This window comes from Melanostigma gelatinosum, assembly GCF_949748355.1.
Source record: "Melanostigma gelatinosum genome assembly, chromosome: 14".
In the NCBI taxonomy this organism is placed as follows: domain Eukaryota; kingdom Metazoa; phylum Chordata; class Actinopteri; order Perciformes; family Zoarcidae; genus Melanostigma; species Melanostigma gelatinosum.
The window spans coordinates 5,450,301-5,468,209 of NC_136647.1; the positions used below are offsets into that span (position 1 = coordinate 5,450,301).

The following is a 17,909-nucleotide window of genomic DNA, read 5'->3' on the forward strand; positions in this document are numbered from 1 at the left end:
AATAACCTTTTTTGCTGTCTTTTGGACAGATTCTGTCAAAGTCTGTTTGCACTGATATGCTTTCATTTTTTTTCAGGCGCTCCTTAATTCGATATTAAACTATTTCTTGGACCAATGAGAGTTAGGGAGGTGAGTGCTATATGCACTTCAGGCTGCTTTTGGGTGCACTATTCCTTTAAGTTACTATTCAAAGGTCTAACCTTAAATTATGATACTACGGGTATGTTTCAGACGGGTTTTGGGCGCACACAGAGTCCAACACAGTCGTGCGTATTTAGCAAAAGCACTTTTCATTTGTAGGAGAAAAGACATTTCCTCTTACAAATATTACGTAGTCCTTTAAGGCACAGAACCTCGACCCAAAAAGTCTCTTTTTAGACTTCAAATTAATTTTTTCTATTTCCAACTTGCATGTGTGAAAACTACAAAGACTGTTTGTTGGAGTTCTTTGGCTGAACATATCCAGTTGTGGACACATTGACGAAGGATTGAAGCTGCAAGAACTCTAAAGCCTGAGATGAGATCAGAAGTGGGGCCCATGACTGTTAATCTCATTTAAAAGTCAATCCTGCCCATTGTCCTAACTTTATTATTATTTTTTAAATTTAATACCTTTACATTTCCCCTGCTTTGCCCTAACCTGGATTTGTACGTGATTGGTCTCACCACATTTCCAGAGCAAAGAAATTACCTTGTAGTAAATATTGAATATTGTAAGTAAGTAAAGTCTGAAGTCAAATCTGTATTTTTTAGGAATAAGTTTAGTTTCAGGATGCAGATTAACTGTTTAACCTGTTCGCTTTTGGATAAACAGAGTATATTTTACCTCCTGAGGAGCTTGTTTTTAAAGATGTGAGAAATGTTCAGGTGGCATCCATTTTGTCGGTCTTCACATTTTACCCGTTTTGCTCAAAGTTGCCGGAGATTGAAGGTAGCTGAAGTTTTTGCACACTAATGTAAAATACAGCTGTTTACACATTAGTTAGTTGTTTCTGTATAATATTTGTTATAGTCACTGTCACAGAGAGAATCAATAGTTTTTATTCTTTATTGTCAGCTTCATTCCACCTTTAAGTTAAATGTTATTTCCTACTGTACTTGACAATGAAGTCGAGCACTTTGTGATTGTAACCGATATATGATTTTATTTTACCTCAAGTGAAAGTATCTGATAAACAACGATAGAAAGCAACAAGTACATTTATAACATGCTTATTTTGTTGTACTTCTAACAGATAAATGCAGGAGAGATGCAACACAGCTAATCATTGTTTGCACTGTTATGTTTGCAATCGTTTTATATTGTTATTTATCTGTTTCTGTTAGCTTCTAGGAAGCTGTCGTGCCATTGTATTATTTGGGTTTAGTTTGTTTGCAGTGAAAAAGGAATGTGTGATTTTTATTATTTATGGTAAAAGTAAAAAATAACTGTTACGATGCGTCCTTTTATTTATAAAAGAGTCTGGAACTCTTTTTACAGGTTTTTACTGTGAAATAACCAGAGGGAGCTGGAAATCAATCAAAGAAATTACCTTAAAACGTCGGTCAGCACTAAAGACCAGAGGCTTGAAGGAAGTACAAGAAGCAATGATGGAAGTGCAATCTTTTACTTAATGGCTAAAGGTTCCCACTGGTGTGAACTGGAGATCAGCACCATGGAGAGCTCCAACACAGTCTGAACCCTTAAAGGCAGGGTTGGTAATCTTGAGAAACTAGCACGAGTACGCGGGATTAAAAAAAAATCATCCAACTGGAAAACCCAGACCAGTGCTGCCGACTCTCTTATAATTACAGTAGTTAGCAGCACCAGCTCCAAAAGCTGCTAAACCTAGCAAGAAAGTCGCCAAATCAGCAGCACTGACAGCCCGTCCTTTAAGGCCTTCCTCCAAAGCCACGCCCACAAAATGATCACAATGAACGTGAACATATAATTATGAATGTAAACAAAGAACATGGCTATTGTAAATATCCACAGCTGTTAAGCAATGAGAATACACACACTGACAGGTTGTCCAACCGTTTAATTCCGGCCAAATTAACTGATTACAGTCCTTCCACAAATTCTGCATTTTTTATTTTTATTTTTTGGAGCATTTCATTTGAGTGTTGTCAGCATATAATGAGATGTTAAAAAATGTTTTGAAGAAGATTACCAACCCTGCCTTTAACTTAAAGTAGAAGTACCACAAAATTGTACTTGAGTAAAAGTACTTAGTTACTTTCCAGCACTGCCTGCTAGTAATAGGCAGTAATAATAACAGTAAGTATACACTGTAGTGTATTCTGTCTTGCCACCACACATGTCTCCGCCTCCCTCCCTCTCTCCCTCTCTCCCTCTCTCTCTCTCTCCCTCTCTCTCTCTCTCTCTCTCTCTCCCTCTCTCTCTCTCTCTCTCTCCCTCTCTCTCTCCCTCCCTCTCTCTCTCTCCCTCGCTCTCTCTCTTCCTCTCTCTCTCTCCCTCCCTCTCTCTCCCGCCCCCTCCCTCTCTTTTTCTCTCTCTCGCTGTTCTCCTTTGTCTCTCTCCCATCTGAGGGGTGGAGGCTGACTGCTCGATGCCTTTTCCTGTGTTGAGGATGGAGGAAAGAGGGAATTAGTGACTATTCTTCAGTCGGTTTTGTAGAGAGCGACTTGATAATCACATCCCATAAAGCCGAGCTGGGACATTTTCTTCATGGGACCAAACCGGCTTTGAAAATGACTCGGGAAGTGAATCTGCTGCGCAAGGTATTAATGCACCTTTCCTTCCTTTTCCTGGTAGCGATACTGATGATAGCTTGGTATGAAATAATCTGTTATCTGTTACACGGATAGTTACATAACAGTGCGAGGCGAATCAGAAATGAATTAAGAATTATTACACGCATGAAATATTAATTGTAGGCTATAGCAGGCTGTTTCTTTCCCCCTTCTTCCTGTTGACATGATGGAGGGGAAATAAGCAGCCGCTTATAGATTGAGTAAGAAGACTGGAGGATGGTGTTGAAGAGAGAGAGAGACAAGAAAAGAAATGTTCCGGGCTGTAAGAGCCCGCAGGCCCCGCCGGCCCTCACAGCCCCACAGGAGAACACCAGAAACCAGCCTCAGCCTACTGGCGCGTTAAAAGATAAGAAAGTAGAAAAACAAAACGTAAAATGAAGATTGTTATTAGATGAGTTCATCTCCAGCCTGTTAGTTTGCTCTCCGCTTCCTTGCACCTGATCGCAGCATCCCCCATCATTTAGCCTAGCCCTGCTCTATCACAAAACGCTGCTCTTATGCTCATTGCAGGTAAATCCCCCAAAACACAGGTGGTCTCCATGAACAGAGGTGGGCCACTTTGTTAGCTTTGATATCCTCTAACCAGCTAAAACGGGACAGTTGTCAAAAAATAAACAGATGTATTTTTTTTTTTAATGGATTAAAAAGACATTTAAATGATGAGGAATAAATACAGCAAATCGTCACATTTTGAGAAGCTAAATAAAGGAAATATTTAGCATTTTTGCATAAATAAAAAAATACTAATATATCTAATTAGTCAGTTATAAAGTTCTTTTACACCAATGTTTACAGGAGGACTATAATTATAATAATAAGTTAATATGTAGGCTGCAACTTTTTTATGGACAAAATATTTGAGTAAATATGATGCATTATGGATTAATTATAGACTAATTGTAAGATTGCTCAACAGTACAAAACAGTTAAAATTAGCTACATTTTGACATGCTACAACATGAAATGCCGCTCACGTAATCCAATAATTCTGCTGCCTGCTTTTACTGTGATATTTAAATGACAGAATACATCTCTACTTCTACGTGCAAGGCTTTGAATCAGGACTTTTACTTGCAGTGGAGTCATTTTACCCTGGGGTTTTCCACTCTTTCCACCTCTGTTGTAAGGTGTATTGTGAATACTTTTTCCACCTGTATATCACCTAAATCTGTTAGCACAAAGCAGTAGTTATTGACAGTCATTGCAGTATTATTGTAGTGTTCTACATGTAATACTTTAGTATTCTACAAGGTTTATTTGTTTTTCATTTTACAACACAGGGTTGCACATTGAAATGCAAGTTGTAGCTCCTTCATGCTGCACACACATCAAATATATATGCAAATAATTGAATCAGAATAGAATGGAATGAAATCAAATGAAACAATATATACAGTTATGCGTATATGTAATCATGTTTTAATAATACGCCTACCCTTTTTTCTGATCTGCTCTTGTTGTAATTTGCACTTCCTGAACCGATGTTTCACATCAAACGCCTCCAGGGTTGAATGCCACAGGGATCATTTCCTTCCCAATAGACTTTTAATGTGAAACAAACCCACACATTTCCTGTTAAAGGGTCAAAAATATATGTTCTCACTTACCCCTAGTCTGTTTCAGTTTCCCCTTTATTGTATGTGTGCATGTATAGTGGGGGAAGTGATCCTTTAATCAGCACTACATTGTTGTATATCAACAACAGTGGCTAATTATGCTGTCTTTTTTTATAATCAGTTGTTAAATGCGGTTGGTTTTGATCCATCTGACGACCATTCTCCCCTGAGATCTAAAGCGCGAAAAGAAATAAGATAAGACGCAAACATTTCAACACCATTTCTCTGAGACGTCCCTGCTGCCTGTGCTCAGCTGTTGGCGTGTGCCTAAAAACAGCATGTGTCCCCTTGTGGCTCGATTTTGGATCCACATCCGGATATAGCTACCTGGTTAACGGCCTCCTCTACACAGCAGAGATGAATCAGAATCAACATCATGAACAAGTGTCTACTCATCGATAGACTTTCAGAGTTCATCCAACACGACGCCTGCGTGCGCCACATCTGCAGGAGGACAAGTACATTGTACACAGATGCACATTGGTGAAACAGGCCTTTTCAAATTTTTTCGAGTCGTGTTTCTTCAGCCATCAAATTGAAGTGCTCTTGTCGCTCTGTTTTTGGTCTCCACCATCTCCTAAGGGAAATATCTGGCTCTTTAGCTGCTAAATGCTCCATTGTGTTCACCTGTTAATCTTATAGTCCGTGCAGGTCGTGGAGGTTTTCTTTCGAGCTTTTCCGCTGGAAAGCTTCTGCTGCGGTCGAAAAAGGCACCATGGGAGCTATGAGAGAGGCCATAAAACCCAAACAATAAAATGAAACACATTAAAAATGTATTGAACAGCCGAGGGGAAATACAGAGTCAGATGGTGATAACTCCTTTCACATGCACATAGTTCTTTAATCCATTGTTAAAGCAAGGAAAACAAGGAACAAGGAACTTTCATTTTGTGTTCATTTTGGCAGCCACCACATAAAATATCCGTTCTTTACTGCTTTCTTTCTTCAATTCTTTTCTTTTTTTCTCTTTGCTGATCCTGCCACAGTATCAGCCATAACCACAAAATATAACGTCAAAGGAAAAAAAATCTCCTCCTGCTTCCTTTTAACTGGCTAACATACTTCTTACGGCCAAACTTTGCCTTTGAGAACTCAAACGTATGCTCTTCTGGTCTTCGTGCCGGAAGTCGTTTCGTCAGATTTTGCGGTGAATCTGCTCCAGGGGCACATTTGTTTTTCCTGTGTTTTGGCGAAGGCATTGGCTTACAATGACATTATTATCCTAACCCTAACCAATCTCACTCCACGTGTCTGAACCTAAACAATCCAACCAACGAAGGCAATGAGGGCTAGCCAGGTAGCGTAGGGCGGCTCATGCCTTCTGAAAGAAAAAGAAAACAAATTCCTGATTACTGTCGAGAAGTCTTCTCACTGATGGTCTTGTTTGCTTATAGGCCACATAGTAGAGGCACCAGTGTTACATTTAACAACCAGTTAAAACTCTTTTTAGTAACTTTAATATAAAGATATCAACTAGCTTTAATTCATTTCTTCGCTACATCTCGTGAGAGTCGACTACATTAGTCCTGTTGATTATATTGGCTTTTATAGTTTCTTTACAGTCAGTGCCATAATAATCATAATAAACATGCTCTGTACACCTGTATACTCATGTCTCCATTCACAGATATTCATTTATCTTTTAACTATTACAAAATAACAAACCAGATCGTTTCACAAACAGCATCTTCATGCACAAAGCAGATACACCAGCACATTGTTCCTCCTCTCCGGCCCTCACGAAAACAGACAACTGTTATCCAACGCTTGTGCGCAGCCTCATCCGGTACATTCCTGCGGTATCGTGAGTACTTCGGTAGACTGTTGCCATGGAAACCGGCCCTGCTTAAGCTCCGAATATTCTCCGGTGAACGGAGAGCAGAACGGCTTCAACACAGCCGTGTGTTCCAGTGGTAATAACCCGCCGATGGCGGCTCTGGCAGTGTGCACAGTAAAGACATCAGAGGTGTCAAATGACTATTCTACTGTATCTAAGAGGCTTTAGGTTCATTTTATTATTTTATTGTTTATTTTTCCACTGGAACATGTACTGACATCAGTGGTACTCACATCTTTTACTTGAGTAAAACTACCAATACCACGATGTAATATTACTCTGTTACAAGTAAAAGTTCTGCATTCAAAATCTTACTAAAAGTACAAAAGTATTAGAATCAAAACATACTTAAAGTACCAAAATGAAAAGTGTTCATAATGGAAAAGGGAGTAAAAAGTACAATATTTTTCTCCAAAGCGTAGAAGTGTAAAGTAGCTTAAAATGGAAATACTCCAAATTGTCCTGAAGTACGTATGTGCTTGTGTACATATACTCTCTTGCTCTTGCACTTTTCTAACTGTCACTACTAACTACCACCATGTCTCTTCTCTGAAAAGGCTTGAATCCACCGAGAAAGCACATGGAGCAGGATGTGGAGAGCCCGGCCATCATCAAAAAGCCTAAGTTGCCAAAGCAGGCCCGTGAGGACCTGCCTAAACAGCTGTCAGAGAAGGAACGGGCAAAGAGGTTCCAGCGGTACGTCCGGAAAGACGGCAAGTGCAACGTCCGTCACGGTAATGTTCAAGAGATGTACCGCTATCTGACGGACATCTTCACCACGCTGGTAGATCTCAAATGGGGGTTAAACCTGTTCATTTTTGTCCTGGTGTACACCGTGACGTGGCTCTTCTTCGGCTTCATGTGGTGGCTTATTGCGTACCTTCGGGGCGACCTGGAGCACTTATCAGACAACCAGTGGACTCCATGTGTCAATAACCTTAATTCGTTTGTATCAGCTTTTCTGTTCTCCATTGAGACAGAGACCACCATCGGTTATGGGTACAGAGTCATCACGGACCAATGCCCCGAGGGGATCCTTCTGCTTCTGATTCAGTCAGTGCTGGGATCTATCGTGAACGCCTTCATGGTGGGTTGCATGTTTGTTAAGATTTCACAGCCCAAGAAGCGGGCTGAGACACTCGTGTTTTCCACCAAAGCGGTCATCTCAATGAGAGATGGACGGCTGTGCCTGATGTTCAGAGTCGGAGACCTCCGGAACTCGCACATCGTGGAGGCTTCAATCAGAGCTAAGCTTATAAAGTCCAAGCAGACCAAGGAAGGGGAGTTCATCCCTTTGAACCAGACGGACATAAATGTGGGTTACAACACGGGCGATGACAGGCTCTTCCTGGTGTCGCCGCTCATCATCTGCCACGAGATAAACCAGAACAGCCCCTTCTGGGAGATCTCGCAAGCCCACCTGACCAGGGACGAGCTGGAGATTGTTGTGATTCTAGAGGGGATGGTGGAGGCCACAGGTGAGTGTCATCAAATGTTTAAGACGTTGTATTTGTGACGTTATTATGCATATGTTCAGTGGATTTCAACGACGCTGGACCACCATTTAGCGCCGCAGTGCGGAGCGGGGGGCTTCAGCTCGGATGATCACACACACACACACACAGAGGGAGAGTGACTTCATTCGCTGCTTGTGTAGACATTACTCCACTATATCTCTACGTAGAAAACAGTTGTTTGCTGCTTTTTTAATGTTCAGAATGTCACAAAGAGAACCTTTAACAGTGTTGCACAGTACCTTTCATCCCACATGAACCCGTATACACAACCCTGATCATTTCTTCTGAATTCACGCTCAGCCTGTTCATGACCAGGTGCCACCAAAGAAAAGAGAACAAATGATTTTTTTTTACCAGGAGTTTGGTTCATAACAATATCCTGCAGCTCAATTGTTGTCTGCACATGCATGGGTACATTTGTATGAATCGACCCTCTAATGTGGCTCAATCTGTTTCAATCAATCTTTATACCACAACTGTTAACGCTTTATTGTTGTGTCTCCAGGCATGACGTGCCAGGCGAGGAGTTCATACGTCAGCAGTGAGATCAAGTGGGGCTGCCGCTTCACACCGGTGCTGACGCTGGAGGACGGTTTCTACGAGGTGGACTACAACAGCTTCCACGATATATACGAAACCAACACACCCGCCTGCAGTGCCAAAGAGCTTGCTGATATGACCAACCGCGCCCGCCTGCCCCTCACCTGGTCACTGGCCAGTAGGCTGAGCCAGCAGGGGCTGCCAGAGTCCGAGCGGGAGGGCAAGGAGACCAAGACCAGCCCGGACAAGCAGGGGAAGAGCCAGCCGGCCGAGAAGAACGGGGACGTTACCAACATAGAGAGCGAGTCCAAAGTGTAATAGTTTAAAGAAAGACGGCAAGTTTGAGGTCCATATGAGATGATTGTGTGCTGTACATCTCCCGTTTGGGATGACCACACCAGGTTAAGGAGCACAGGCTAGAGTTTGACGGTCAAAAACGAGGACCAATGAGCACAGTGGACCAAATATTCCTGCACCAAGAACCGCTTTTTCTCAGTGATCTCTCAGTTATCCCCCAAAAATAAACAAAACATCCAGACATGTGGCCCACCGCTGAACTGAAAACCCTCTGCGGGAAGTGCATGTTTAAAATATAACGTGATGTCCTCCTGATGAGATTTTTTCTGTTAAGATATACCTAGGGGCATTTGCATAAGTATTTTTGTATATACTATCAAATGTTTTGAATTCTTTGTTTTGTTTCAGTGTGAATATTTGACAGATGTTTGATACTAATTATTTTAGGTGCGTTCTGTATTTTCTCTGCCTTACTGTATGTATAAAGCTTTCATTATTTGGTTTCTCAGAAATATATCAGCATGTATGAACATGATCTAATTTATCTTATATTGTGTACATACTGTAATGTTACGAGGAACACTTACGTCTCTATGGATGCAAACACTGACAATGACAAATACTTCACATGATAAATGTTTGTTTGAGGTTAGTTGCTATTATTATATTTCCTTTAGAAGCCATGACTTGCTGTTTGCAGCTGGGTGACTTCAGACAATGGCCCTTTAAAAACTGCATTTCGTCACTTTTGCACATTAGAGGCCTCCGATGGAGAAGTTTAGTCGCTGTTTCAGTCTCCAGAAATCCCTCACGTGTCACCGTACAGCATTCAAATAAATAATAAATTGCATATTATGCACTTAATGAGACATGTTTTATGTGATTGTTGCATCTTTAAGTGTTTTTTCAGTGGTGGAAGAAAGCACTGAGATCCTTTATAAATTCTTACAACAAAATCCTGCTGAGATAAAAAAAACAAGTATTTCACCTAAATGTACCTAAAGTTCTCATTCTGGAGTAAAAATGTGTCCTACGACTGATACCTGTCAGATTATTAATACTGAAGCATCAATATTACTGTTGTAGACGCAGTACTTGTTTGATACTTCTACCTCAGAGGAAAATATTGACTTTTTACGTCACATTTATCTGACAGCTTCCATTGTTTGCCAGATTAAGATTTGCTGCTTTTCCTTTTAATGTTAATGTCTTTGTACTGTTTTAGTAATAACGTTGAGGTTTAGACTGTTTGTTGGACAAAATTAATAATTTGAAGCCGTCACTTTGAGCTCTGGGTAACTGTGACGCCATTTCTCACTATTTTAACAAAACAATTGTTACATGGAGGACATAATCACAATATCGCAGTCAACGTACATTTTTATAGTTTTTTTGTACTTTTGCCTGATTATACTTGCATGCTGGAACATTTTCAATGCAGGGCTTGTAACAAGTATTTTTTGTGTGTTTTCTGTGTGGTATTCGTACTTTTACGTCGGTAAAAGATCTGAATACTTCCTCCACCACTGATACATTTATGTTTCATTTCACTGTCTTCTTTATTTCGCTCAAATGAAAAAACTGTTTTCCAACATAAGCATCGTCCACCTTCAACCGTTCGTATCATGTGGTTCATTTGAAGATTTACACTTTCGTTTAGCTCTGTTTTTTTTGTCATTAAACACTTAACTGGATGAAATGTGATTATCATCATTAACTTGATTGTGTACACACAACTTTAAGTTTAAGTTGGTTCCATAAATCTGCTTCATGGGAGATTTTAGTCTCAATTTATTTCACATTTCACTACATCTGTCAAATATGAATACTTCATGACTTCCGCACACTGCCTGTGTCACTCAACCCAAATATGATAATATAATTATGAAAGCTAGACATGGGTTTTGACTCTACTTCTACTGGTGCCTTTATTTCAAAATAAGAGCACACTGGTCATTCAAATAACTTCATCCTAGATTTTAAAAAGTAAATGAAATGACAGACGTCAAAGAACCAAGTTATCTATTAGAATTAACAGGATCATTTAATCTTTAGATGAGTGGAACCACATTTGCCAAACGGGGCCCTGATTATTAGTAAATACAGTCATTTACAGAAATACATCATTTTACAGGCTTTTAATTCAATGCTAGTTACTGAATTAAACACTAAAAAGATTCTCAAACAAAACCAGTAGTTGAGCAGCAGACAATCAGACACCAGCCTGTTTTAACGCCAATATGATACAGTACGTCACAGAAAAACCATATGAATCAATATTTTAAACACATTATTCACAGTTTTCTTTCATAAAACATGCTTTTTGCATTTGGAGGTGGAAGTGCAGGAAGCCTGCCATAATACAGCTGACTCTAAAAACACAGTACAACGTTAAAACAGTGTTGCTAAAAAACTAAAAACTGAAGAGCCTCTTAAAGTTAATTTGATACTTGACGATGATGAGAAGTGGTTCCGTTTCCTCTAAATGTGTCACAGCTGGATTTCAGTTCAAAATATGACACACGCATATTAAACAAGCATGCAGTTAGTAGTTAACATTTAGTTTTGTGTGAAACCGCTCAGTGAACTAACGTTACGTCTCTCGTGTAACGTTATCGGATGTGTTTAAACCAGCGAAATGTGCACATTTTCTTTGTAAATTGACAAATGTGTGTAATTCACGGCACAATTCAAACAAGATAACAAATTATTTGTCTCTCACCATTGACTGTCGTTCATATTTTAAGGTCCCTTTGTGGTGCACCATAAGTGGTGGGACCTCGCCTCATAAAAACCCAAAATAACACGTCAAACATCAACACATCACCAATATACAGGAGTTTATACTTGCTGTTTGTTCAGACAAACCAGATACTGTGGTTACTAAAAAACGTCACACTTGCCGACTGTGATGAAAGAGCAGAATAACCATAAAGGCCCGATCACACCAGAGTGACAAACCGCTAAGGCGCTAGCAAGCTGCAATTTATCCACTCAGAGCTTCATTCAGTGGCGTTTACTCCCTTTATTTCATAAAGAGTTAAATATGCTCTCTGTGTTAACAAGTTGGCTAACTGACAAGATGTTCATTCAAGAGACATTTCAGTTTGTGATGCATTCATGTGTTAATGCAGCAGCTGTTAATGGTGAAATACATTTAAATTACTTAATTTAATGCTGGGTATCTTAACCTATAATAATGTATTAGTTGATTACATTCTGTGTAATTAATCTCAAACTGCAAGGTAACTAAACTTATCAAATAAATGTGGTGGAGTATAAGTATAAAGTAGCGATACCCAAGTAATCTACAAGTACCTCAGACTGTACTTCTATCCGGCTCTCTCTCCATTCTTCTGTAGGTCGGCACCGTCTAGATGACTTGTTATCGGTCAAAGGTGCAAATTTGCATCTCAAATTGCCCCCAAAGAATCAGTTGATCGCTGTGAGTATCTGTTAAAAACAATAAATACTGGTGTGACCAGGCTTTAAAGTGCACAAGAAGCTCGGCATAATATTCAGGAGGTTAGTGCGTGTGGGATGTTCCCATGAAGCTCAAAACACAGGCAATGAGTTGACTTTATATTAAAGCAGGAGTACCGTTGCTGTGCGTGAAATGTTTTTACTCCCTTTTTGAAGACTCCACTACCCAGCGAACACCTGGGGCGTGAGTGGCGGTGGCAGGTTGTCATTGTCCACGTCGTCGTCGTCGATGGCAGACACGGTGCGAGACAGAACCTCCAGAGGGTATTTCGCCAGGATGTCGTCCACCTCCCGCTGCACGCTCCCGGGCCAGGAGAGGAGGTCGGCCTGCAGGCTCTGAGCGGCCTCCATCAGCGTGTCCTGCCGGCTGCTCAGGCCCGACAGCACCTCCAGGTTGTGGTTTAACTGAGCCAGGACGGGGTTGACGGGGGCCGGTGGCGGTTCGCCGCGGGTCCAGTCGCCCTCTGAGCTGTTGCATCGCGGCGAGGCTTGGCCCGACATGTAGCGCTCAAACTCCTCCGGGGAAAGGTTGAGGGACTGAGCGTCCAACTTCTCGATGAAAGCCGCTGCACAGCACTAAAAGACAAAAAACACAGGAGACATGCCAGCTGAAAATGATGAGAGTCTTAACGGCAAGTTCAGATCAACCTGAGTCATTTGGAGCCAGATGATCTCAATATTTAGAGTTAGATGAGAAGATCTCATAACATATCTATTCTTTACAATAAGGCTAAACCAGTGTCAATTAGCTTAGCAGAAGACTGGGATTTACGGGGAAACTGCTCGTCCGTCGCTCCGACGAGGATTAAAGTAGGAGAAAGAAAAAAACGGACCAGGTTGGTGAAGTAGTATCCATCCTCTCCGGTCATCAGCCTGCTGGGGTTGCAGAAGCGGGTGATGTACAGGATGTTGGACTGAAGTCGCGGAGGGTTTGCTTTGAGAACGATGTAAATGAGCGCGGGGAGAAAGTCGTCGGCTGAAGCCGGCTCGTTCTTGGTGATCCTGATGGCGCTGAAGATCTGTTTGCTGCAGCGCGTGATGCACCCAAGTTTGTCCCGAGGAACCCTCTTCGAGTCCATCTCAATGACGTCTGGAAAAGACAGAGAAAAAAAGTCAGGGGTTGGACAGACATGCGTATCATCAGTCACTTCTAAATGAAAACCTTAGCTAATTGACAGAAAGCTATTTTTGTAATTAATTCACTGTTTCCGGCTTTTTTAACCAAAAGGGCCAATATTTCACTGGTTACAGTTGCTCTAAATATTAACTAGTTTTCTTCGTCCGTTGGTGAGACAAAACAGGACATTTTGAAGACATTAACTTGTGCTCTGTAAGAAAACTTTTATATTTCAAAATGTTAACTTGATTCTGTAGGAGACTCCACAGATGGCACGCGAGCAACGAGCTCGCACAAAGACATGAATGCTCAACGTGTCGCTCGTTGAAGTATTCTTCCAAACACCAGGGGGCGCACAAACCAAATCTTCAGTGATGAGGATCAGAAATGCTCCTTTTCCTCTCAGCCTGTTGGGCGGACGTGCCCCTGTCTGTCTGACTGCAGCTGGCACACCTTCATGAAAATACACCATTATCAGGCCGGAAAAGTAAACCAACCTGTGGCCTACATGTCACGTGTGTTTAATGGTATTGAAGAGTAAAGGTCAACACCAACATTTAACCGAAGTGACATTTACACGCTGTTCAACGTGCTGCAGCTGAGCAGTGAACGAGCTATTGAGCCTATCGGCAAAGTTAGGCTGCAGGACGAGACGTGTGCTCATGTTTTTTTAAGTTAGATAAGAAGGAGACTTTAGCAGGAAAGCCAACGTGGGTTGATGTTCAAAGTCTGTGGCTCTTGCGTTGTGTAGCAGGCTGCTGAAGAAAGCTGATGTTACCACAAATATGGTTTATAATGAAGATTGATTTGCTGTTTTCCATTTATGTAGACGGAGAAACCCACGAGAGTTCAGTTTCAGAGGTCCAAGCACACACTCTGACCTGTTATCGCTTTGAGCACATTCTCAGAGACTTCAGGGATTTCTTCATCCATAGACACACAGAGCATCTCGATGGTCACCCAGTGTAACGCCCTGCAACACACAGAATCCATACAGTAAGCCCAAAGCTGCACACGATACACATTTCTTTCCGGTAACTTCCTCCCTGTGTGACAAACGAGTCAACAGCTGCCGCTGTGCATTCACATGTGAATAACCAGGACAGCGCTGCTGATAATGGCTGCTGCATAATTAAACACTCGGTTTTCACAGACCGCTGAGGATTAAAGACAAGGATGTGGTACTTAGAAACCCACACATCCACTAAAATGTAACACTAAAACCAGCAAATGCTCCTCAAAACTAAATTGAATCTGAATGTGTGTGTATTTCTAGTAATAACTCTGAATATACATTACTGTTAAAGTTTGTAATCGGCTGTTATATTCTTCTTTCCTTCAATAATAACTCTTTTAAGAGATTGAAAAAAAAAATAGTGTAGCTCAGACACCAAATGTATTATTTAGAATTGAAATAGAATAAAAATGATTCAAACTTCGACCTCCCCTCAGTGTTGCATGACTGCAGAACACTGTTCAGAACTTGGATTTTGAATTTGTTTTCCAGTCCAGAAAAGCCTCAGTGACCCTCGACCGTTGTTGAACCACAACGTGAGCTCTAAATATTGAGTAAATCTGTTTTTCTTTAGGTCCTCTGCAGTCTTCTCAGTGGTTAGATTGAAGAGATTAAAACTATAATTTGTCTGTCTATAGTGTGTTCAGCTGATATTCCAGTAATGCTAACAAAAAAACGAATCTATTGTGACATTTGAAGGATAGTTTGCCTGTTAATTACAGCCTGTTAGAGGCATATTGTGCACTTGACACTGAAACAAAAACCATGTTCCTATTTAAATCTGCACACATTTTACTGCTACGTTTCTTTTACTTTGACTGGTGAGTTCTTCTGTTATTATTATTCAACTGTTGCTCAGAGGGATCTTTGTCTCTTTCTGCCCTTTTAAATTGTCCGACTTGAGCCTTTGTACAGCTTCTCAATGTACAAAACTAACCCTTCATCCTAAATAGCATCTTCTTGTAAAGAGGACTTTCTCCAACCTAAAAGGATCATTCAGAAATAAAGAGAAGTCCTCTCAGACATCTGACTGGACCCAGTTATGTACATTATTATAATAAAAACATCACTGCCCACCTTATCCTGTTCTGTGTGGCCAAGTCCTTCTTCTCATCATCAGTGGTTTCTGGACAGAATACGCTCTTGTACAGACGAGTCATGATGTATTTTTCCACCTGGTCCATCACCTGCTCCACAGACTCTGAAGAACCTGGTGAACAAAGAGTAATCAGGTCCTGCTCGTGCTGCCATCTGGTGGTTACTACATGCTCCGATTCATCTGAACCAACCTTTAAAGTGACCCATCAGACGGTCGGCCAAGTTCTGGTAGAAATCCTGAACGCACTCCGACAGCTCGTCAGCACCCAGGTCCTGACAGACAGGAAGTTAACAGCTCATCAGCAAAACGGTGATCATAAAGACCATATTTACACCACTAGATGTCACGTTCTACCTTCTTGCCCGACATGTTCACAATGAAGGCCCGGCACTGCTTTTGGATCTCCCGGCCGGGCTTCTGGAGGTTTTTCAAGAAGTCTGCAAAGTCTTTGGTCACCTGGTCCGTATCGAAGCTGGCACGGCGGCTGACTGACGGACTGGGTGTCTTTCCCTCTGGGGTTTCTGACGAGGAAGAACGGCAGTGACAAGTGACAAGACTGCTGTCGTTTGCAGGAAATAGCTCCAGTGCAAAACTCCACCAAAACCACAAATTCACTTCTTCTTTTTTGCATACAGATTAAACAAAGAAGACATAACCTGTGAAACAAAGAGCTTTAGAAGTGTTGGTACAGCTCGTGTATTCGTTAGTCTCAATGTTAAATGTACCTTTTTTGGGAGCGGTGCGTGACGAGGGGCTGAAGAACTTCTTAACGGTGGTCACTTTCCGTGTCTTCTCGTTGGTCTTCTTCTCCTCAAACTTGGAGAAGGGTCCCAGGGAGGCGTGGCCCGGGTGTGGTTGTGGTGCTGCGGACTGGGACTGTGTCTGCGCTCCGTGACTGCTGGCGTATGCTGCCTCCTCCTCCCGCTGCAACCTGGAGCCAAGGACATTTTTAAATGGGAGTAAACACCAGCAATCAGTTGAGTGAACTGTACAGCAATACACTGCAAGGACAATGTTTCAACCCAGGAAGTGAAGGTGTTGACGTTGTTGTTAATAATGCAGCAGAAGGTCTCACTTTTCTGCCAAGGCCCAGTCGTCCTGGATCTGTTTCTGCCGCACACGCTGGTACTCCTCCCTCCAGCACTTGGAGCACAGGCCCAGCCACCCCGCGTTGCCGTAATAACCGCATCCCTTTTTGCACAGCAGGTCCGATTGGTCCACGTGGATCCCCCCCCGTCGCTCCGTCCGCTGACTCATGACGCCGGACAACCTGGAGAGGAAAAATCATCCTCTGATTTATCAGTGTATTTGTATGTGCCGCTGTACTCGTCTCTACAGCGTGTTAAGTGCACGAAGTCTCACACTTCAGAGAATAAAAAAGGCCTTTCATATTACATCAATCAGGTACCAGACACACAACAAGAACGTGACTGCTAAACATTAAACTTGCAGACACTTTCAACATTATTAGCTGTTTAGTAAAGAGTTACTCTGCAAATGAACGATCCTCTTGTTCTGTAACAGCTGGATGGGAAACACGTAAACCTAAAATGTGATGATATGTTAATGTTGTGGCCAGAAGAATCAGGTGTTTCAGGTTCAAGGTCGTGAAATTAATCTTGGACCCAACCAGTGGTGGGGAAAGTGTTTTCCTAATTTCCTTAAATACATTTATTTGACACTTATAGTTACTTTCTATGTAAATAAACATACGACTCTGTAGTATACTACTTACTAATCTACCCAGTAGTACATGAAGTATCTAAAAATGCTCTACATTGATGAAGTAAAACAAATAAAATACTATTATGTATATACGTTATTGATAAAAACTATTAAATATGTTATAATAATAGCATAACACTGTGAAAGGGGCCATTCTGCAAAGTAAGTACTTGATACCATGGTATTTCTACCTTTACTTAAGTCAAGTACCTGTGTAACGTTACTTCTTACACCACTGTCTTGTAAGAACAATAATAAACAACAACAACAATAATGAATGCCTGTGTTTTTCCATTAATTTGACGGTCAGATGGTGTTACAGCTGAAACATGCTGCGGTATTTTACCCTGGCTATCACAGGAGAGCACCGTTAGCTAGCAAAACATCAAATATCTCGTGTCACTAATGTTTGATTCAACCATTCAGCATGTCATGTACCTACAGCGCTGGTTTTACTCACCTGTAATTACGTTTTCAACGATCAGGGAGCTCGAACACTTCCTCCTTGTTTCTGTTGAGAGAGACACGGCGACCCGTTGGAGGGTGAGGACAGTGACGTAGGCTTCACTCCGGCGATCACGGGTTTACAAAACGATTATAAACTTTTATTTAATTCAAGATCCTAAAGTCGAACAAGAGTTGACTTTGGGAAGCACCATTTCAAACGTACATGATTGTTTTACCTCTGAATATTGATTAGACTATTTACTTCCGCATTAGGGGACTCGTTTTCAAGGATTGGTACATGACGTCATGTTTCACCCGGGCATGCGTACAGTGAAGCGCGTACACTCGAGACATTTCTTTATGATTACGGGTTAATTTAATCGTGAACAGTTATCAATGCACTATTAAACTGTGATGAAATGTTGTTAAGTGCATTTACTCAAGTACTGTTAAGTACAC

The 17,909-nt window shown here is 41.4% G+C and overlaps 2 protein-coding genes across 2 annotated transcripts; one reads left to right on the forward strand and one right to left on the reverse strand.

Moving 5' to 3' along the window:
• Positions 1-2,595: 2,595 nt before the first annotated feature.
• kcnj6 (potassium inwardly rectifying channel subfamily J member 6) lies at positions 2,596-9,281 on the forward strand. Its single transcript, XM_079282921.1, has 3 exons — positions 2,596-2,724; positions 6,768-7,688; positions 8,233-9,281. The coding sequence occupies exons 2-3, from the start codon at positions 6,791-6,793 to the stop codon at positions 8,583-8,585; spliced, it is 1,251 nt and encodes a 416-aa protein (XP_079139047.1). The 5' UTR covers positions 2,596-2,724; positions 6,768-6,790; the 3' UTR covers positions 8,586-9,281.
• A 1,313-nt stretch (positions 9,282-10,594) lies between these two features.
• On the reverse strand, positions 10,595-17,584 carry rabgef1 (RAB guanine nucleotide exchange factor (GEF) 1). Its single transcript, XM_079283508.1, has 9 exons — positions 17,464-17,584; positions 16,354-16,548; positions 16,004-16,209; positions 15,633-15,799; positions 15,469-15,550; positions 15,257-15,389; positions 14,046-14,137; positions 12,881-13,137; positions 10,595-12,623 (listed from the first exon to the last, which is right to left on the reverse strand). Exons 2-9 carry the CDS (start codon positions 16,533-16,535, stop codon positions 12,210-12,212), a joined length of 1,533 nt encoding a protein of 510 aa, XP_079139634.1. The 5' UTR covers positions 16,536-16,548; positions 17,464-17,584; the 3' UTR covers positions 10,595-12,209.
• Positions 17,585-17,909: the final 325 nt, after the last annotated feature.